Source organism: Nansenia antarctica (assembly GCF_963989245.1).
Source record: "Nansenia antarctica genome assembly, chromosome: 2".
NCBI lineage: Eukaryota > Metazoa > Chordata > Actinopteri > Argentiniformes > Microstomatidae > Nansenia > Nansenia antarctica.
In genome coordinates, this window is record NC_137675.1 from 83,325,380 (window position 1) to 83,341,076 (window position 15,697).

Sequence of the window (15,697 nt, forward strand, 5' to 3'; positions counted from 1 at the left end):
GTCAATGTAACACTTTAAGAACCAATAAACGTCATATTAATACTGTGTAGCGTGAAAGAGTAGTAATGAAAGAAGCCACACCCCTCCCCCCAACCCCTCATCCGCCCCCCCGCGGACGACCCACTCCCCTCCTTCCACTTTAGTCACATTTAGTCAGCCGTTCCTGGTAGAAGGAGATGACCAACTGGGGACACTTGATGTTGGCCTCCTTGGCCGGGACCAGGTCCGCCTCGTTAGAGTTCTCCCTGTTAGGGGGGGGAGGAGGGGAGATGGTTAAAGTTGTCCAGGAAGCAACACGCACGCACGCACACACACGCACACAGAGACACACACACACGCATACCTCCCTATCTATCTACCCTTCCTCCACCCCCACCCAGAGAGCTTTGGACTGTCTGGACATGAACACTTGAACACTTGATCTTTGCACTTCTTATATTTATATTATCTATGACTCTTGCACTATGATGTTGGTTTGCACTGTCTTGTCCTGTCTTTCACCTGTCCTGCTGTAAACCGTGCTCCACTGTCCCAAACCAAATTCCTAACATGTTTACATGTCATGGCAATAAAGTCTTCTGATTCTGATACACGCATACACACACACACACAGAGGCGCACACACACAGACTAGATATATACATATATATATATCTACAGACATCTCTGATTCTGGTCGCTCCACTTTAGCTGTCACCTTCTTCATGCAAATCTTACACACAGCCATGTCAAGATTTGACAAGATGTTTCCAAATTGCAGTAGTTTTTTTTTTTTCTTCTTCTTTTTTGTCTTAGGGGCGGTTCTGAGAAACTGTCATATGACAGATGTCTTTTTTGACAGGTTATTTATTTGACAGATTACATTGTTTACAAAAAGTTCTGTCATCACTTTCATAGCATCTTCAACCACACAGATAGAGGTGGTGGACAAACACTCTAAGGCGTTTATTATATATAGGAATTTATGATGGTTTTATGACAAATACCGTTGCTATTTTCAAAAACCCTGGTTTACGGTATAACCGCCCAACCCTATGTGATGTAAGGTTACGTTGCGATAAAGTGGTATCGTGGGGGGTGGGTGTATCAGGGTAGTTTTAGAGTACATGAGCATGGTATGAGTATGAGTACATGAGCATGGTATGAGTACTGGTATCGGTGCAGCCCTAATTATTATAAGGAGTCCAGAAGACAGAGGGGTCCAGAAGTCAAAAGAGTCGAGAACACAGAGGTGGTCTAGAACAGAATCACTTACCATTTCATGAGGAACATGAGCTCTCCGCTGAACTCATCGCCTCCTATGATGCGTTCTGGATTAAGGCCTCTGGCGAAGCCCCGCGGTGGTTTCTCTGCCTGAGGGAGACGACAGAGAGAAGAGAGGGGCTTGGTCGCTGGGAGGAAACGTACGAGTTTAAGCGCATAATTATACAATCAAATACAATCAAATACAATGAAACCAAGAAGCGGTCTCCTCCCTCACCTCGTCTTTCCTCTTCTTGGGCCGGCTCTCCTCTCTTCCCGCCTCCTCAGGGTCCGTCGTCTTCCTCTTCCCTCCCGCGGTCTCTTTCTTGTTGTCGCTCTCGGTGGGCTTGTGGTTCTGCATGTACTCGGCGATGAGGTCCGGGCAGTCACAAGACAGGTTGTCCTGCGGCTCCCACGTGTTGTCATCGCTACACACACAGACAGACAGACAGACAGACAGACAGACAGACAGTCACAATCAGACAGAGCCAGAATCATTTACATTTTTGGCATTTAGCAGACGCCTTTATCCAAAGCGACTTAAAACCAATACGTTCTATATCTAAGTAAGCGAATCATCTATCCACCACAGTCATCGCAAGAAAAATGTATCCTAAGAATTAGGATTTTATTTTATATATACGGTATATACCATTTTTAAAATATATTTTATTTACAGTAGAGAAGCTGTAGAGACAGTCATAGACACAGACACAATCACAGACAAACAGACATTCACAGACCTAAGCCCTATTCTCACAGGGTAATTTGAGGTGGAATTTTTTCTTTACAAATTACGGATATGGCAGATTCGCACGGGATTAAGATCACAGACGACCTCCGTAATTATTACAAATTACTAGAGGTCCCCAGATAATACTAGTCCTGTGCAAATAGGTTCCTTCAAGACTTATTTCTGTGGGTAACCACAAACTGTAGTCATTATCAGGGGTTGATTTTTTAGAACTTCCTTTTTTTGGTCACTTCCTCATGTCCCCACACTTCATGTCAGTACTCACTCTGAGAAGCCTTTCCACTTGAGCAGGAACTCCACCCGACCCTTGACCACCCTGCGGTCTAGAACCTTCTCCACCACATACTCTTCCTCCTCCTCCTCTGCCACCTCCTCCACCTTCTTCTTGTTCTGCTTCTTCCCCGCAGTGGGCACCAGCTTGACCGGCCACGTCAGCCGTTCCTCGTAGAAGGAGATGACCACCTGGGGACACTTGATGTTGGCCTCCTTGGCCGGGACCAGGTCCGCCTCGTCAGAGTTCTTCCTGTTAGGGGGGGGAGGAGGGGAGATGGTTAAAGTTGTCCAGGAAGCAACACGCACGCACACAGAGACACACACACACACACACGCATACCTCCCTATCTATCTACCCTTCCTCCACCCCCACCCAGAGAGCTTTGGACTGTCTGGACATGAACACTTGATCTTTGCACTTCTTATATTTATATTATCTATGACTCTTGCACTATGATGTTGGTTTGCACTGTCTTGTCCTGTCTTGTCCTGTCTTGCACCTGTCCTGCTGTAAACCGTGCTCCACTGTCCCAAACCAAATTCCTAACATGTTTACATGTCATGGCAATAAAGTCTTCTGATTCTGATACACGCATACACACACACACACAGAGGCGCACACATATATATATATATATATATATATATATATATATATATATATATATATATATATATATATATATCTATCTACAGACATCTCTGATTCTGGTCGCTCCACTTTAGCTGTCACCTTCTTCATGCAAATCTTACACACAGCCATGTCAAGATTTGACAAGATGTTTCCAAATTGCAGTAGTTGCTTTTTTTTCTTCTTCTTTTTTGTCTTAGGGGCGGTTCTGAGAAACTGTCATATGACAGATGTCTTTTTTGACAGGTTATTTATTTGACAGATTACATTGTTTACAAAAAGTTCTGTCATCACTTTCATAGCATCTTCAACCACACAGATAGAGGTGGTGGACAAACACTCTAAGGCGTTTATTATATATAGGAATTTATGATGGTTTTATGACAAATACCGTTGCTATTTTCAAAAACCCTGGTTTACGGTATAACCGCTAGGCCTGCAACAACGAATAGATGAAATCGCTAAAAATCGATAATGAAATTCGTTGGCGACGAATGCCATTATCGATTCGTCGTTTTTTTTTCTTTTCGGGTTTTGTTTCCATAACAAACCTACTTCCTGTTGACGCACGCCACGCTGTCTTGCGGCCGGTGTAGGCATCGTGAATCATAGCGAATCATATGGCCGGAAAGGGCAGAACCTATGACCGGAACCGGAAAAGTGGGAAAATCCGGTACCTACACCGGCGCGGCGGCTACATTTAAATCATGCTACTCAAAAGCCTTGAGAGTGAAGCTGTCTGCTGTCTGCTGTCAGGACATGCTAGTGAGTTAGCTAGCAGGGTTAGCTCGCTGCTGCCGCTAGCTGACTTTCACTACGCTGCACGTCCAGCTGTAGTCTGCGTAGCTGTGCTGAGAACCAGAGCAGTAACTATGTTTCTATAGAGGAGGTTACAGCTGACTTCCTATTGTTTTATTATACAAGTCCTGCTGGGCTCAGCCCTTCCATGGTCTCCTGCTCTCCATGCAAATGCGTTAGTGTGAGTTCTGGCGAAGCGTCAGCTAAATGACTGTAATGTAATGCGATGCGATAGCCAGTGAGTGTTTGCTCGCATTCATGAATTCAATATTGCATGACAAGTGTATTAGCTAGCTGGCTAACGTCAGTGGTAGAGCAGAGGTGATAAGCTAAAGGCTAGCTAGTGGTAGCCTACCAAGCTACCCGTGAGTTAGAGTGAGGCACTGACTGTCGCCTAGCCTATTGTATGGAGTGAGAGGACGCATTGCATTGGAGCATATCTGTTATATAAAAACATTAGTGTCTTGTCTGTAGCCTATATTGCACTTTGGGTTACTGACCTTTACATTAAGCAAAGTTATTACCTAAAACAATGCATGTATTGAGCTAGAGTTCAACTACTTTATTGAAACAATCTACCGCCATAGTCCATGGCCTGTTGTTAAACCTATTTGATGTAGCAAAGCCTTTTTTATTTATATTATTTATTATTTTTTATTAATACTTGTTCATTTTGCACATGTATATGTATAGGCCTGGCTGATTTAGAAAACATAAAATAAAATTTGCAAAATAAATCTTTTCCCCCCGCTTTTTTTGTATCCGATTAATCGAAAAAATAAGAAGACAGAGGGGTCCAGAAGTCAAAAGAGTCGAGAAGACGAGAACACAGAGGTGGTCTAGAACAGAATCACTTACCATTTCATGAGGAACATGAGCTCTCCGCTGAAGTCTTCGGCTCCTATGATGCGTTCCGGATTAAGGCCTCTGGCGAAGCCCCGCGGTTTCTCTGCCTGAGGGAGACGACAGAGAGAAGAGAGGGGCTTGGTCGCTGGGAGGAAACGTACGAGTTTAAGCGCATAATTATACAATCAAATACAATCAAATACAATGAAACCAAGAAGCGGTCTCCTCCCTCACCTCGTCTTTCCTCTTCTTGGGCCGGCTCTCCTCTCCTCCCGCCTCCTCAGGGTCCGTCGTCTTCCTCTTCCCTCCCGCGGTCTCTTTCTTGTTGTCGCTCTCGGTGGGCTTGTGGTTCTGCATGTACTCGGCGATGAGGTCCAGGCAGTCCAGGTTGTCCTGCGGCTCCCACGTGTTGTCATCGCTACACACAGACAGACAGACAGACAGACAGTCACAATCAGACAGAGCCAGAATAATTTACATTTTTGGCATTTAGCAGACACCTTTATCCAAAGCGACTTAAAACCAATACGTTCTATATCTAAGTAAGCGAATCATCTATCCACCACAGTCATCGCAAGAAAAATGTATCCTAAGAATTAGGATTTTATTTTATATATACGGTATATACCATTTTTAAAATATATTTTATTTACAGTAGAGAAGCTGTAGAGACAGTCATAGACACAGACACAATCACAGACAAACAGACATTCACAGACCTAAGCCCTATTCTCACAGGGTAATTTGAGGTGGAATTTTTTCTTTACAAATTACGGATATGGCAGATTCGCACGGGATTAAGATCACAGACGACCTCCGTAATTATTACAAATTACTAGAGGTCCCCAGATAATACTAGTCCTGTGCAAATAGGTTCCTTCAAGACTTATTTCTGAGGGTAACCACAAACTGTAGTCATTATCAGGGGTTGATTTTTTAGAACTTCCTTTTTTTCTTTTTTTGGTCACTTCCTCATGTCCCCACACTTCATGTCAGTACTCACTCTGAGAAGCCTTCCCACTTGAGCAGGAACTCCACCCGACCCTTGACCACCCTGCGGTCTAGAACCTTCTCCACCTCATAGTCTTCCTCCTCCTCCTCTGCCACCTCCTCCACCTTCTTCTTGTTCTGCTTCTTCCCCGCAGTGGGCACCAGCTTGACCTCTTCTTTGGGGGGCTCTGGGGAGAGCAGGAGTAAGCGGGGGGGACAGTGTTACTCTGGTTCAAAGCTTTAAATAGGAGTGAGCTATCCAGTTATTTTTATTAGGTCTCAGTTTTTTTGTATTCTATTTGCCCTATCTCAACATGAAATGACAACATTTCGGCCTGAAAAATGACATTCAGATGTTGAGTTAATATGTTTTTTGACCAAATTCACCTATTTGTTCACCTTAATTAGCATATGTCACATGTAACCTGTTGTCTAGCTGTTTTTTCTAGAATTTACCAATAAATATTAGGTCTACGGGCATGATTCAGAATTGAGGTAAAAAGGGTACATTTTACTTTACAACCAAGTAAAAAGACCTACAAATGAGATTTTCCAGGAAAACTGCGGTCATTTTGGATTTGTGCCCTGCACACTGTTTTCTTGGACCTGAAGCCGATTTTTTTTTCATTTCATGTCGAGATAGGGCAAATGGAATACCAAAAAAAAGAAAACCTATGCAAAACAAAAAATGACCCATTTATAGCCCACTCCTACTTTAAAGTTAGCTCACTTGGGGCCGGTTTCCGGTACACAGCTTAAGCCAAGTCCTGGAGTAAATAACTATATGTTCAATAGAAAAACGAAGAAGCATTTTAGTCGGTGGCCTGCTCGGGTCAGGCAGCATTGTTCTTCCACTGTCAGAGCAGACCTGGAGATGACAGAACACACTCCTATGGATGCTGCTGCACGGGGAGGTCACCTACCTTTAATGGTATATGCGCACGACTACTTTGGCCAAACAGAATCACATGAGATGTTGATGGCTATTCTGACTGTGTCACATGACAGACGACTATTATGACCTAGTCATATGACAGACGACTATTATGATCTAGTCACATGACACAGACGACTATTCTAACCGTGTCACATGACAGATGACTATTGTGACCTAGTCACATGAGACAACTATTGTGACCTAGTCACATGACACAGACTACTATTGTGAGCTAGTTACATGACACAGACGACTATTGTGACCTAGTCACATGACAGACGACTATTACTGCAAAAATGTAAATGTATTGTGACCTAGTCACATGACAGACGACTATTGCTGCAAAAATGTAAATGTATTGTGACCTAGTCACATGACAGACGACTATAGTGACCTAGTCACATGACAGACGACTATTGTGACCTAGTCACATGACACAGACGACTATTCTGACCTAGTCACATGACACAGGCAACTATTCTGACCTAGTCACATGACACAGGCGACTAATTGTGATCTAGTCACATGACACAGACATGGATGACTATTCTGACAGGGTTCTCCTCTCCTTTCAACCTTTGTTTTTTACAAAGTTAAACTTCACAGTCAGAGGGAACTGAGTGTGTCCAGACTATTTCAGGGGACTAGACTCATGAATAAAGGATGTGAAGAGCACACTACCTTTGCAGTCAAACCACAGAGAGCTCAAGAGACAGATCTCAGTGAATCAGAGACCTCTAAAAACACAATAGTTCCCCCCCCAAAGCCAACAGCTAGATTGACCTCAGAAGACTGTAGTCGACATTTGATTTGATTCCTCCATTCTGATGAATATCAGAATGGAGGAAAAGACAAAGATCAAAACAAACAAGTCACAAAAAATAGTACATTACCACCCCTCTTCTCTTTTTCAAACTGACAACACCAGTCAATGGAAACACCATTAACTAAGATTATTTTTTATTTTTTTTAAGATGGCCACCACCCCCAAAACAACAACAACAACATTCATGAGACAGAAACAATAGATCAAAGATCACAGTTGAGGATATTAGTAGAAGTCAAGTCAAGTAAAACACCTGTAACTGCCACCGCAGCAGTAGCCGTAACAACGGGGGCTTCGCTAGTAGGGGCTTCAGTGGCGGCAGAGTCACTCATAGTCAGGCTGGACGAGGAACACACCGGTTCCCGCTCAACGTACGAACGTCACCCGGGCTAAACAGGGTGAGAGGGGGGGAGGAACGGGTGAGGAAGAGGGGGGGGGGGGTTCAGGAATTTAATCAAAACTGGCACCTGGGAGAAATCACAGAAGGCTGGAGGAGACAATTGCACAAACACATAGTACACAGTCACTAGTCACTGGTCAATACTACTACATACTAGTACACATACCACTACAGCTGGGCTAATTTGCGGTCAGTGTTGAAGTCTACGGAGCAATTCGACCATCTTGATTGGCTACGAGTAGTTGACAGAGTGCAGCCGCTTGCACTGGGCCTGGTCTTCAAGATACGCTACACCACAAAGACACCCAAGTACCTGTCAACATACTTCCAAAAAGTGAACAACGTCCACACATACAATACCAGAGGAAGCTCCACGAACCACGTTCAACCGCGTTGCACCACAAACAAGGGGTTAAACTCGTTTGCAAACTATGCAGTAAAAATGTGGAACGCCCTTCCTATAATCTTAAAGGAGTGCAAAACACTGCCCACCTTCAAAACCACTCTCAAAAAACATTTACAGGAGGCTGCAATCCGTAACTGGACCCTCTAAATCAAAAACTGTACATACTTGCTGTTTTGTCCCCCCGCCCGAACTACCCATTGTACATATTATATGTCTGTCCCCCTGCCCGAACTACCCACTGTACATACTTTGTGTTTTGTCCCCCGCCCCCACCTGTGGTGTATGTCCCCACCTGTCCTACCCGCTGTACATACCTTATGTTTTGTTGTATTGTTCTTCCCATGTTGGATGTATGTTTATCTTGTAGATAGTACTAGTTATTTGTCTGTATTATCTTGTAGATAGTACTAGTTTTTTGTCGGTCTTACATGTAACGATGAATTGAGAATAAGGACCCCAATTGAAATAAGCCAGTGGCTTTCTTGGGTTTTTATCCTGTTAGTTGACCTTGTATGTAATATGTACTTTCATGTACCTACTTCTGAAAATCTTCTAATAAAGTTTTCAATCCCCAAAAAAAAACCGACGGGAACGACCAGAGGAATAGTTTTCAGCGGTGTTAAACATTCACGTTCACTATCAACCGGAGCTACGACCGGCTACAGGCATGTCCACACAGTCCACTCACAAAGCGAACGGTTCATGTGGTTAGATAGCAAATATCTGATTGACCTGGTTATTGACAGTGGTTTATATACTACTAGTCATGTGATGACCTTGTTATAACTACAGTAGGTTCAAACTGTTCTAGTTATAACATAACTGGTTATGTGATGACGTACACTAGCTCATAACAGTTATAACATCACTAGCTAGGCAGGTGGCTAGGGTGCTCTGGTTACCGTGTTAACTACAGTAGCTTAGAACTGTTCATGACTCAGCATTATAACACAACTAGCTAGGTCGCCAAATTTCGTTGTTTGGTACCTGTACTATATCAATGACAATAAAGACCATTCATTCATTCATTAATTAATTCATTCATTCATTCATTCATAGCGTTCTCTCCGGTGCTCAGCAGAATATGCGACACGGCGAACTAGCTTGAACAGCTAGCTACTTAGCCTACCACAGTTAGGTTAACTCTTATACGATCTGTTATATATATTAACTCGATATAATACTTGCTTTAAAAGATAACAGTTGTCTCATTTGAGCAGAAAATGTCGTTGAGCAGATGAAATAAAGGTTATTACCGTATTATTATTCTTGATGAAGTAATTCGCGCCTGACTGCAAACACACGCTGATTGATGAAGGGTATACCACCTGTCCACTAGGTGGCAGTATCTCGTTTGACAATTGACAGATCAGCGCTGAATGACGTCGATAGCGCGAGAAGTCCTGGACGCGATTCAGCCAATCAGCGTGTGTTTGGAGTCTAAAGGGCGGGATAATTACTTTTAAACAATAATAATAATAATAATACGGTAATAACCTTTATTTGTCTAGCACTTTTCCTGCAAACGTTGCAGCTATGCAACGTATACAGTTATTCAGTTATGAATAATGACCAACAATCAATCAATAAATATCTATTTACACACAGAAAACCTTGACAAATGCTTTCTTTTATTCACATAAATCCATAATTTCATGCCAACATTATACATCTTAAACAGTAGCCTACGTGGTAATTCATATGCCTATAATGTAGGCTTACACATTGCGTAGTAGCTTAGTTAAGTGAAATAAATTGAAGACATTACATTCTACTATTAGTGCTAGTCAATTATTGTTAACAGTAAACTGAATGGCAGTTTCTTTAAGCACATTCATAATCCCAAAAAGTCCCCAGGTGTGGATAGCCTTGACATTCTTCATCCCCACATTTCTCTTGGCTGGGCTGTACTGAGATGGGCTGGGCTGGGCTGGGCTGTACTGAGATGGGCTGGGCTGGGCTGTACTGAGCTGGGCTGTACTGAGCTGTACTGGGCTGGGCTGGGCTGTACTGGGCTGGGCTGTACTGGGCTGTACTGGGCTGGGCTGTGTGTGTGTGTCTTGTCTAAAGATACATTGGAGAGTAGCCCACTCAGCTGTTTGAGACAAGCCACCACAGGTGCACTCTGGGAAAAGCGTGGGACGCTCCAGTCATCTGAAACCGAATTGCGCTTTCCACCCTGGCTGTGCATCGCAAAGCTTTGTGTGTGTGTGTGTGTGTGTGTGTGTGTGTGTGTGTGTGTGTGTGTGTGTATGAGAGACCTGAGACCACTGCTAATCTGCTGACACAGTCCACCCTCATAGCAACCTCATAGCAACCTCATAGCGACAGACCCATTATCACAGGAGATGGGATAACATGATCTATAGAGGAGGAGGAGGATGCCAACCCACATGTCTCTACTGTCCACTGCACACACACATACATGTGAAGCGTCTCAGCATTAGCTCTGATGTTTGGCCTGTCTTGGGAGAACAGGGGGTTCAGACAGACAGACAGGCAGGCAGGCAGAACAGGGAGACAGACAGACAGGCAAGCAGAACAGGGAGACAGACAGACAGACAGGAACCGAACCCTAAGAATTTTACTCTCTTACACTTGTGTAATGTGACGTAACAATAAAACTTGAAACTTAAAACTTGAAAACAGACATACAGACAGACATACATACATACATACAGACAGACAGACAGACAGATAGACAGATGGAGACAGACTAGAACTCGTTCTGCCCAGCGACAGGTGTCTGATGCCTGGGAGATGCCTGGACAGACAGGGGGCAGTGGAGGAGGAACGAGGAACGCTGTCAAACACGTCCTCCGATGTCTACCTCCACCTGCCTCCAACTGACACAGAGAGATTGAGAGATAGTGGAAGGAAATAGAAGAGAGACGCTTGAGATAGTGAGAATGATATGAGAAGCCAAGCTGGCTCCAAATGCAAACATGTTGCTGTTTCAGTCTCCTGCCATAACTTGCTGCTTTATGAAAGCCGAACGTTTTCTCTTTCTAGCGTTCTCTTTCAACCTGTTCGACCCAGAATGCAGTAGTATAGTGGTGTAGAAGTGGAACTCTTAGGCCCTGTACACACTACTCCGTTTTTTTTTAAACCGGGCGTTTTTCTACCCGGTTTTGCCTTCCATCCACACGCACCCGGCGTTCGCGGTTACTGAAACCGTGCTTTCTTGAGAACTCCGGCCAGGGTGAACTTTTGTAGAAACTCCGGTTTCAGCGGAGAGGTGTATACGGGAAAACCGGGGTTTTCGGCTTGAACGTCAATTGTGCGACATCTATGACGTCAGAATATATGCGCCATTAGGCATTAGGCTACTTGTAAACAAAGACCATTTAAATCCTCCATTTTAAACCTCCATTGGCTAAAATCTGTACTTTTGCCTCTACAAGTGTTAACATGTCATTTTATGAAGTTTTAATATGTTTTCAGGCGAGAAAGTAACCATATATATTCCCAAAATGTGTCCAGTTTATCAAAATAACCCGTTTATATATCTGATCTGACGTTTCTTTCCGTCTTCTGTTAACTAGCTATATTACGTCTGCGTTCGTAAATTCGCCCTGGAAATCTGATCAGCACTCATGGAATGCCTCTTGTCCAATCAAATTACAGGACGGGACGTTGAACCCAGTGTGCGCTCCGGCGCTCCCAGAGTGGATTTACGAACGCACCCTGCATTGCTTGCATACCTTTACTGACAGAAACATCGTAATATAATTACAACAAGTTGTAAACTGATTTGGGGGCCCAATATCATTTTCTAACTTGTGATGACGACTACAGTTTTTAATGTACACAGACATAATGGGCGGGTTTCACAGACAAGGCTTAAGCCTAGTCCTGGACAAAACCACACTTTCCATGAAAATCTCCATTGAATATGCTTTTTAGTCTAGGATTAGGCTTAAGCCTTGTCTGTGAAACCGGCCTAATATGTTTCAAAATGTTTAGGAAGTTTGAATAATAATAATAATAATAGGACCGGAAATGGTAGCTGTTTTCCAGACTTCTGATTCGCCAAGGGGCGCAGCCAGACGCTATTGGTTATTTTTGGCGCGGTTTAAACAATGTTCGCGGTTTTGTGTGGATGGTGTTTTTTTATAACTGTGATTGTGTGGACGCGATTCTTTTTTTAGGGAAAACCCCGGTTACAAAAAAAACGGTGTAGTGTGGACAAGGCCTTATACTGACATGTTGTTGTGTGTCTCTGTGGACAGTTTGCCAGCCTGGAGGCCCAGACATCCATGTCCCTGCAGGAGTGTCTGCGTCTGCTGGAGGACACCTTCCCCTTTGGACAGGAAGCCCAGGTACTGAGTCCATTCTATTCTAATGTATTCTATTCTATTCTAATGTATTGTATTCTATTGTAATGTATTGTATTCTATTGTAATGTATTCTATTCTATTCTAATGTATTCTATTCTATTGTTCTGATCTATTCTATTCTATTCTATTCTAATTCATTCTATTTTATTCTATTCTATTTGATTCTATTCTGTTTGAATTCATTCGGTTTTGTATAATTTATTCTATTCTATTCTAATTTGTTCTATTTTATAGTTGTTGGTACTGCTACTATTTTATTCTATTCTGGTCTAGTCTCTATTTTCTCTTCGACTAGACAGTTGACAGTTAGTTAGTTAGTTAGTTAGTTAGTTACAGAGTTGTTGTGGCCAGCTGACAGTTAGTGAGTTAGTTAGTGAGTTAGTTAGTGAGTTAGTTAGTGAGTTAGATGGTTGTTGTGGTCAGCTGACGGTGTGATGTGTGTGTTCTCAGCTGTCTGACCCGGATGGTCTAGATCTGAGAGGGAGCGGCGTTGAGGACCGCGAGCCCCGCCTCTCACCCCTGCTGTCCAATCAGGACCCTTCTCTGGACCTGGAGCAGCAGTGGCAGGACCTGCTGGCTATCATGGAACCTGAGGTACGTCCCCTCTCCTCCCCTCTCCTCCCTTTTCCTCCCCTCCCTCTCCTTCTCTCTCCTCCCTTCTCCTGTCCCCACCTCCCTTCTCCTCTCCCCCCCTCTTCTCTCCTCCCGTCTTCTCTCCTCCCCTCTCCTCATCTCTCTTCTCCTCCCCTCCCCTCTCCTCCCTTTTCCTCTCCACCCCTCCCCTCCCCTCGTCTCTCTTCTCCTCCCCTCCCCTCATCTCTCCTCTCCACCCCGCCCCTCGTCTCTCTTCTCCTCCCCCTCGTCTCTCCTCTCCACCTCCTCTCTCCTTACCTCTCCTCTCAGTTACAGTTGCAGTACATTAGAAAGGCCAAAGTTCTTTTCACATTAGCACTCTCCTCCTTCTCTGTGCAGCCTTCACTTCATTAGGAACAAGTTCACTCTAACCTCTAACCTCTAGCCTCGTGTGCCTCGATCTCTTCCAGGACATGGACGTGGACTCTCCAGAGGGAACCCTCCAGAGTTCCACCTCGCTAGGCCACAATGCTAATGCTAACCCAGGTCACCTGGATGGGAGCCTGCACCAGGCTACCCTCATGCCCAGCGACAGGCTTGACTACCCCCTCAGCCCTGTCCCCCTCCTGGGGGACCTGGAGCCCCCCTACCCGCACCAGGCTAACCTGAGGCCCAGTGACTGCCTGGACTACCCCTGTCTGACCCCTGTCCTGGGGGGCCCTGAGCTCTTAGAGCCCTCCTCCATGCACCAGGCTACCCTCATGCCCAGCGACAGCCTGGACTACCCCCTCAGCCCTGCCCCCCTCCTGGGGGCCCTGGAGCCCCCCTACCCGCAGCAGGCTAACCGGAGGCCCACTGATGGCCTGCACTACCCCTGTCTGACGCCTGTCAGCCCTGTCTCTGTCCTGGGGGACCCTGAGCTCCTGGACCCCTCCTCCATGCACCAGGCTACCCTCATGCCCAGCGACAGCCTGGACTACCCCCTCAGCCCTGTCCTGGGGGGCCCTGAGATCCAGGAGCCCCCCCACCTCCACCAGCCGGCCCCGCTCACGCACTCCCCGTGCCCTCCGGACATGAGCTTCCATACACATGGTATGTTTGATGTTTGTTCTCTGGGGGACTGAGGCGCGGGGGGGGGGCGGGGTTAGAGAGAGATCTTAGGACAATTTCTTTAGTAACAAATAAACGAATTAAGTGCTATTATTCTTGTTTCTTTTCTCGAATGTTGATCTTCCCCTGTCCTTCTGTTCTATTCTAATTCACAGCCACCTCAGCTGGCAACAATGGCGACATGGCGTCTGTTCAGTCAACTGTCTTCCCGGAGGAACCTGCCTTACCCAGCGGCCTGGCCTCCCTCCTGGACCACGCCATGTTGGGTGAGATCAGCCTGCTGAGCCTGGCGTTGGAGGAGGGTTTCAGCCCCGCCCAGACCTCCAGGTTGGAAGAGGAGCTGGACTCCGACTCTGGCCTCTCCCTGGACTTCAGCCACAGTCCTGCCTCCCCCACCGGCTCTGAGGCCTCCTACTCCTCTTCCTCCTCCTCCTCTTCTTCCTCCTCTTCCTCTGACTCTGGTTCCAGCCTGTTCTCTGAGGAGGAGGAGGAGGAGGAGGAGGAGGCGGCGGCTGTAGGGGGGTACAGCTTGGACATGGAGGTAGTGGTGAAGGAGGAGGAGGAGGAGGGGGCGGTGGGGGGCGGTTACCCCACCGAGGTCAGCAAGATGTGTTCCATGAGCTACCAGGAGCCTCAACGCTTCAACCACCTCCCATGGCTGGAGCAAATCAACCACGACCACACCTACAACCATCCCTGGTCCACCCCCGACCCCACCCCCGGCCCCACCTCCACCTCCACCTCGTCCCACAAGGGGAAAGCCCCCAAGTCCCACGGTTCGTCACGCTTCAGCAAACCCTACGACGACGAGGAAAGCAAGCTGATGTGGGGTCGCGACGAACGGCGCGCGCGCGCCATGAAGATCCCCCTCTCCAACGAGGTCATCGTCAACCTCCCCGTGGACGACTTCAACCAGCTGCTGACCAAACACCACCTCTCCGACGCCCAGCTCAACCTGGTGCGGGACATCCGCCGGCGCGGCAAGAACAAGATGGCCGCCCAGAACTGCCGGCGCCGGAAGCTGGACGTCCTGCTGGGGCTGGAGGACGGCGTGGAAGGGCTGAGGCGTCGCCGGGCGCGGCTGCTCAAGGAGAAGGTGGAGACTCTGCGCTCGGTCCGAGAGATGAAGCAGAGGCTCAGCGGGCTGTACCAGGAAGTGTTTTCCCGCCTGCGGGACGAGGAAGGAAGGCCGTTGGCCGAGAGCGACTACACGCTTCAGTACGGCAGCGACGGGGAGGTGGTGCTGGCGTCACGCCACGACGGGGCAGCTAGCGGACCGCACAGCCGCAGGCCCGGCAAGAAACAGAGGGATAAAAAGAAGTGAAAAGACGCGATCGTAGGGATGTTGATCGATCAGTTGGATTAATTAACCAGTGACTTGATTGATCAGATTAATGGTTTGACAGTTCAATAACTTCTCTTCTGAAGGGGACTGGAGGTGAACATGGTAATGATACAACTGCTCTTCCTGAAGTATCTCCTTCACGTTCTCAGATCTCAGGGTCTTCAACGTCAAAGACTAGAGACACTAATCAGGCCGTACAAGAGATGTGTGTTTGTGATGTGTTGGA

At 46.2% G+C, this 15,697-nt stretch overlaps 2 protein-coding genes across 2 annotated transcripts; one reads left to right on the plus strand and one right to left on the minus strand.

Moving 5' to 3' along the window:
• Positions 1-139: 139 nt before the first annotated feature.
• Positions 140-7,673, minus strand: LOC308150760 (uncharacterized protein; the record flags this gene model as incomplete). Its single annotated transcript, XM_080523557.1, has 8 exons — positions 7,551-7,673; positions 5,548-5,722; positions 4,779-4,962; positions 4,557-4,651; positions 2,262-2,519; positions 1,481-1,670; positions 1,256-1,353; positions 140-245 (listed from the first exon to the last, which is right to left on the minus strand). Exons 1-8 carry the CDS (start codon positions 7,627-7,629, stop codon positions 140-142), a joined length of 1,185 nt encoding a protein of 394 aa, XP_080379683.1. The 5' UTR covers positions 7,630-7,673.
• Positions 7,674-12,362: 4,689 nt separating this feature from the next.
• Positions 12,363-15,697, plus strand: LOC308150761 (endoplasmic reticulum membrane sensor NFE2L1-like; the record flags this gene model as incomplete). Its single annotated transcript, XM_080523558.1, has 4 exons — positions 12,363-12,425; positions 12,894-13,037; positions 13,487-14,108; positions 14,282-15,697. The coding sequence occupies 4 exons, from the start codon at positions 12,363-12,365 to the stop codon at positions 15,448-15,450; spliced, it is 1,998 nt and encodes a 665-aa protein (XP_080379684.1). The 3' UTR covers positions 15,451-15,697.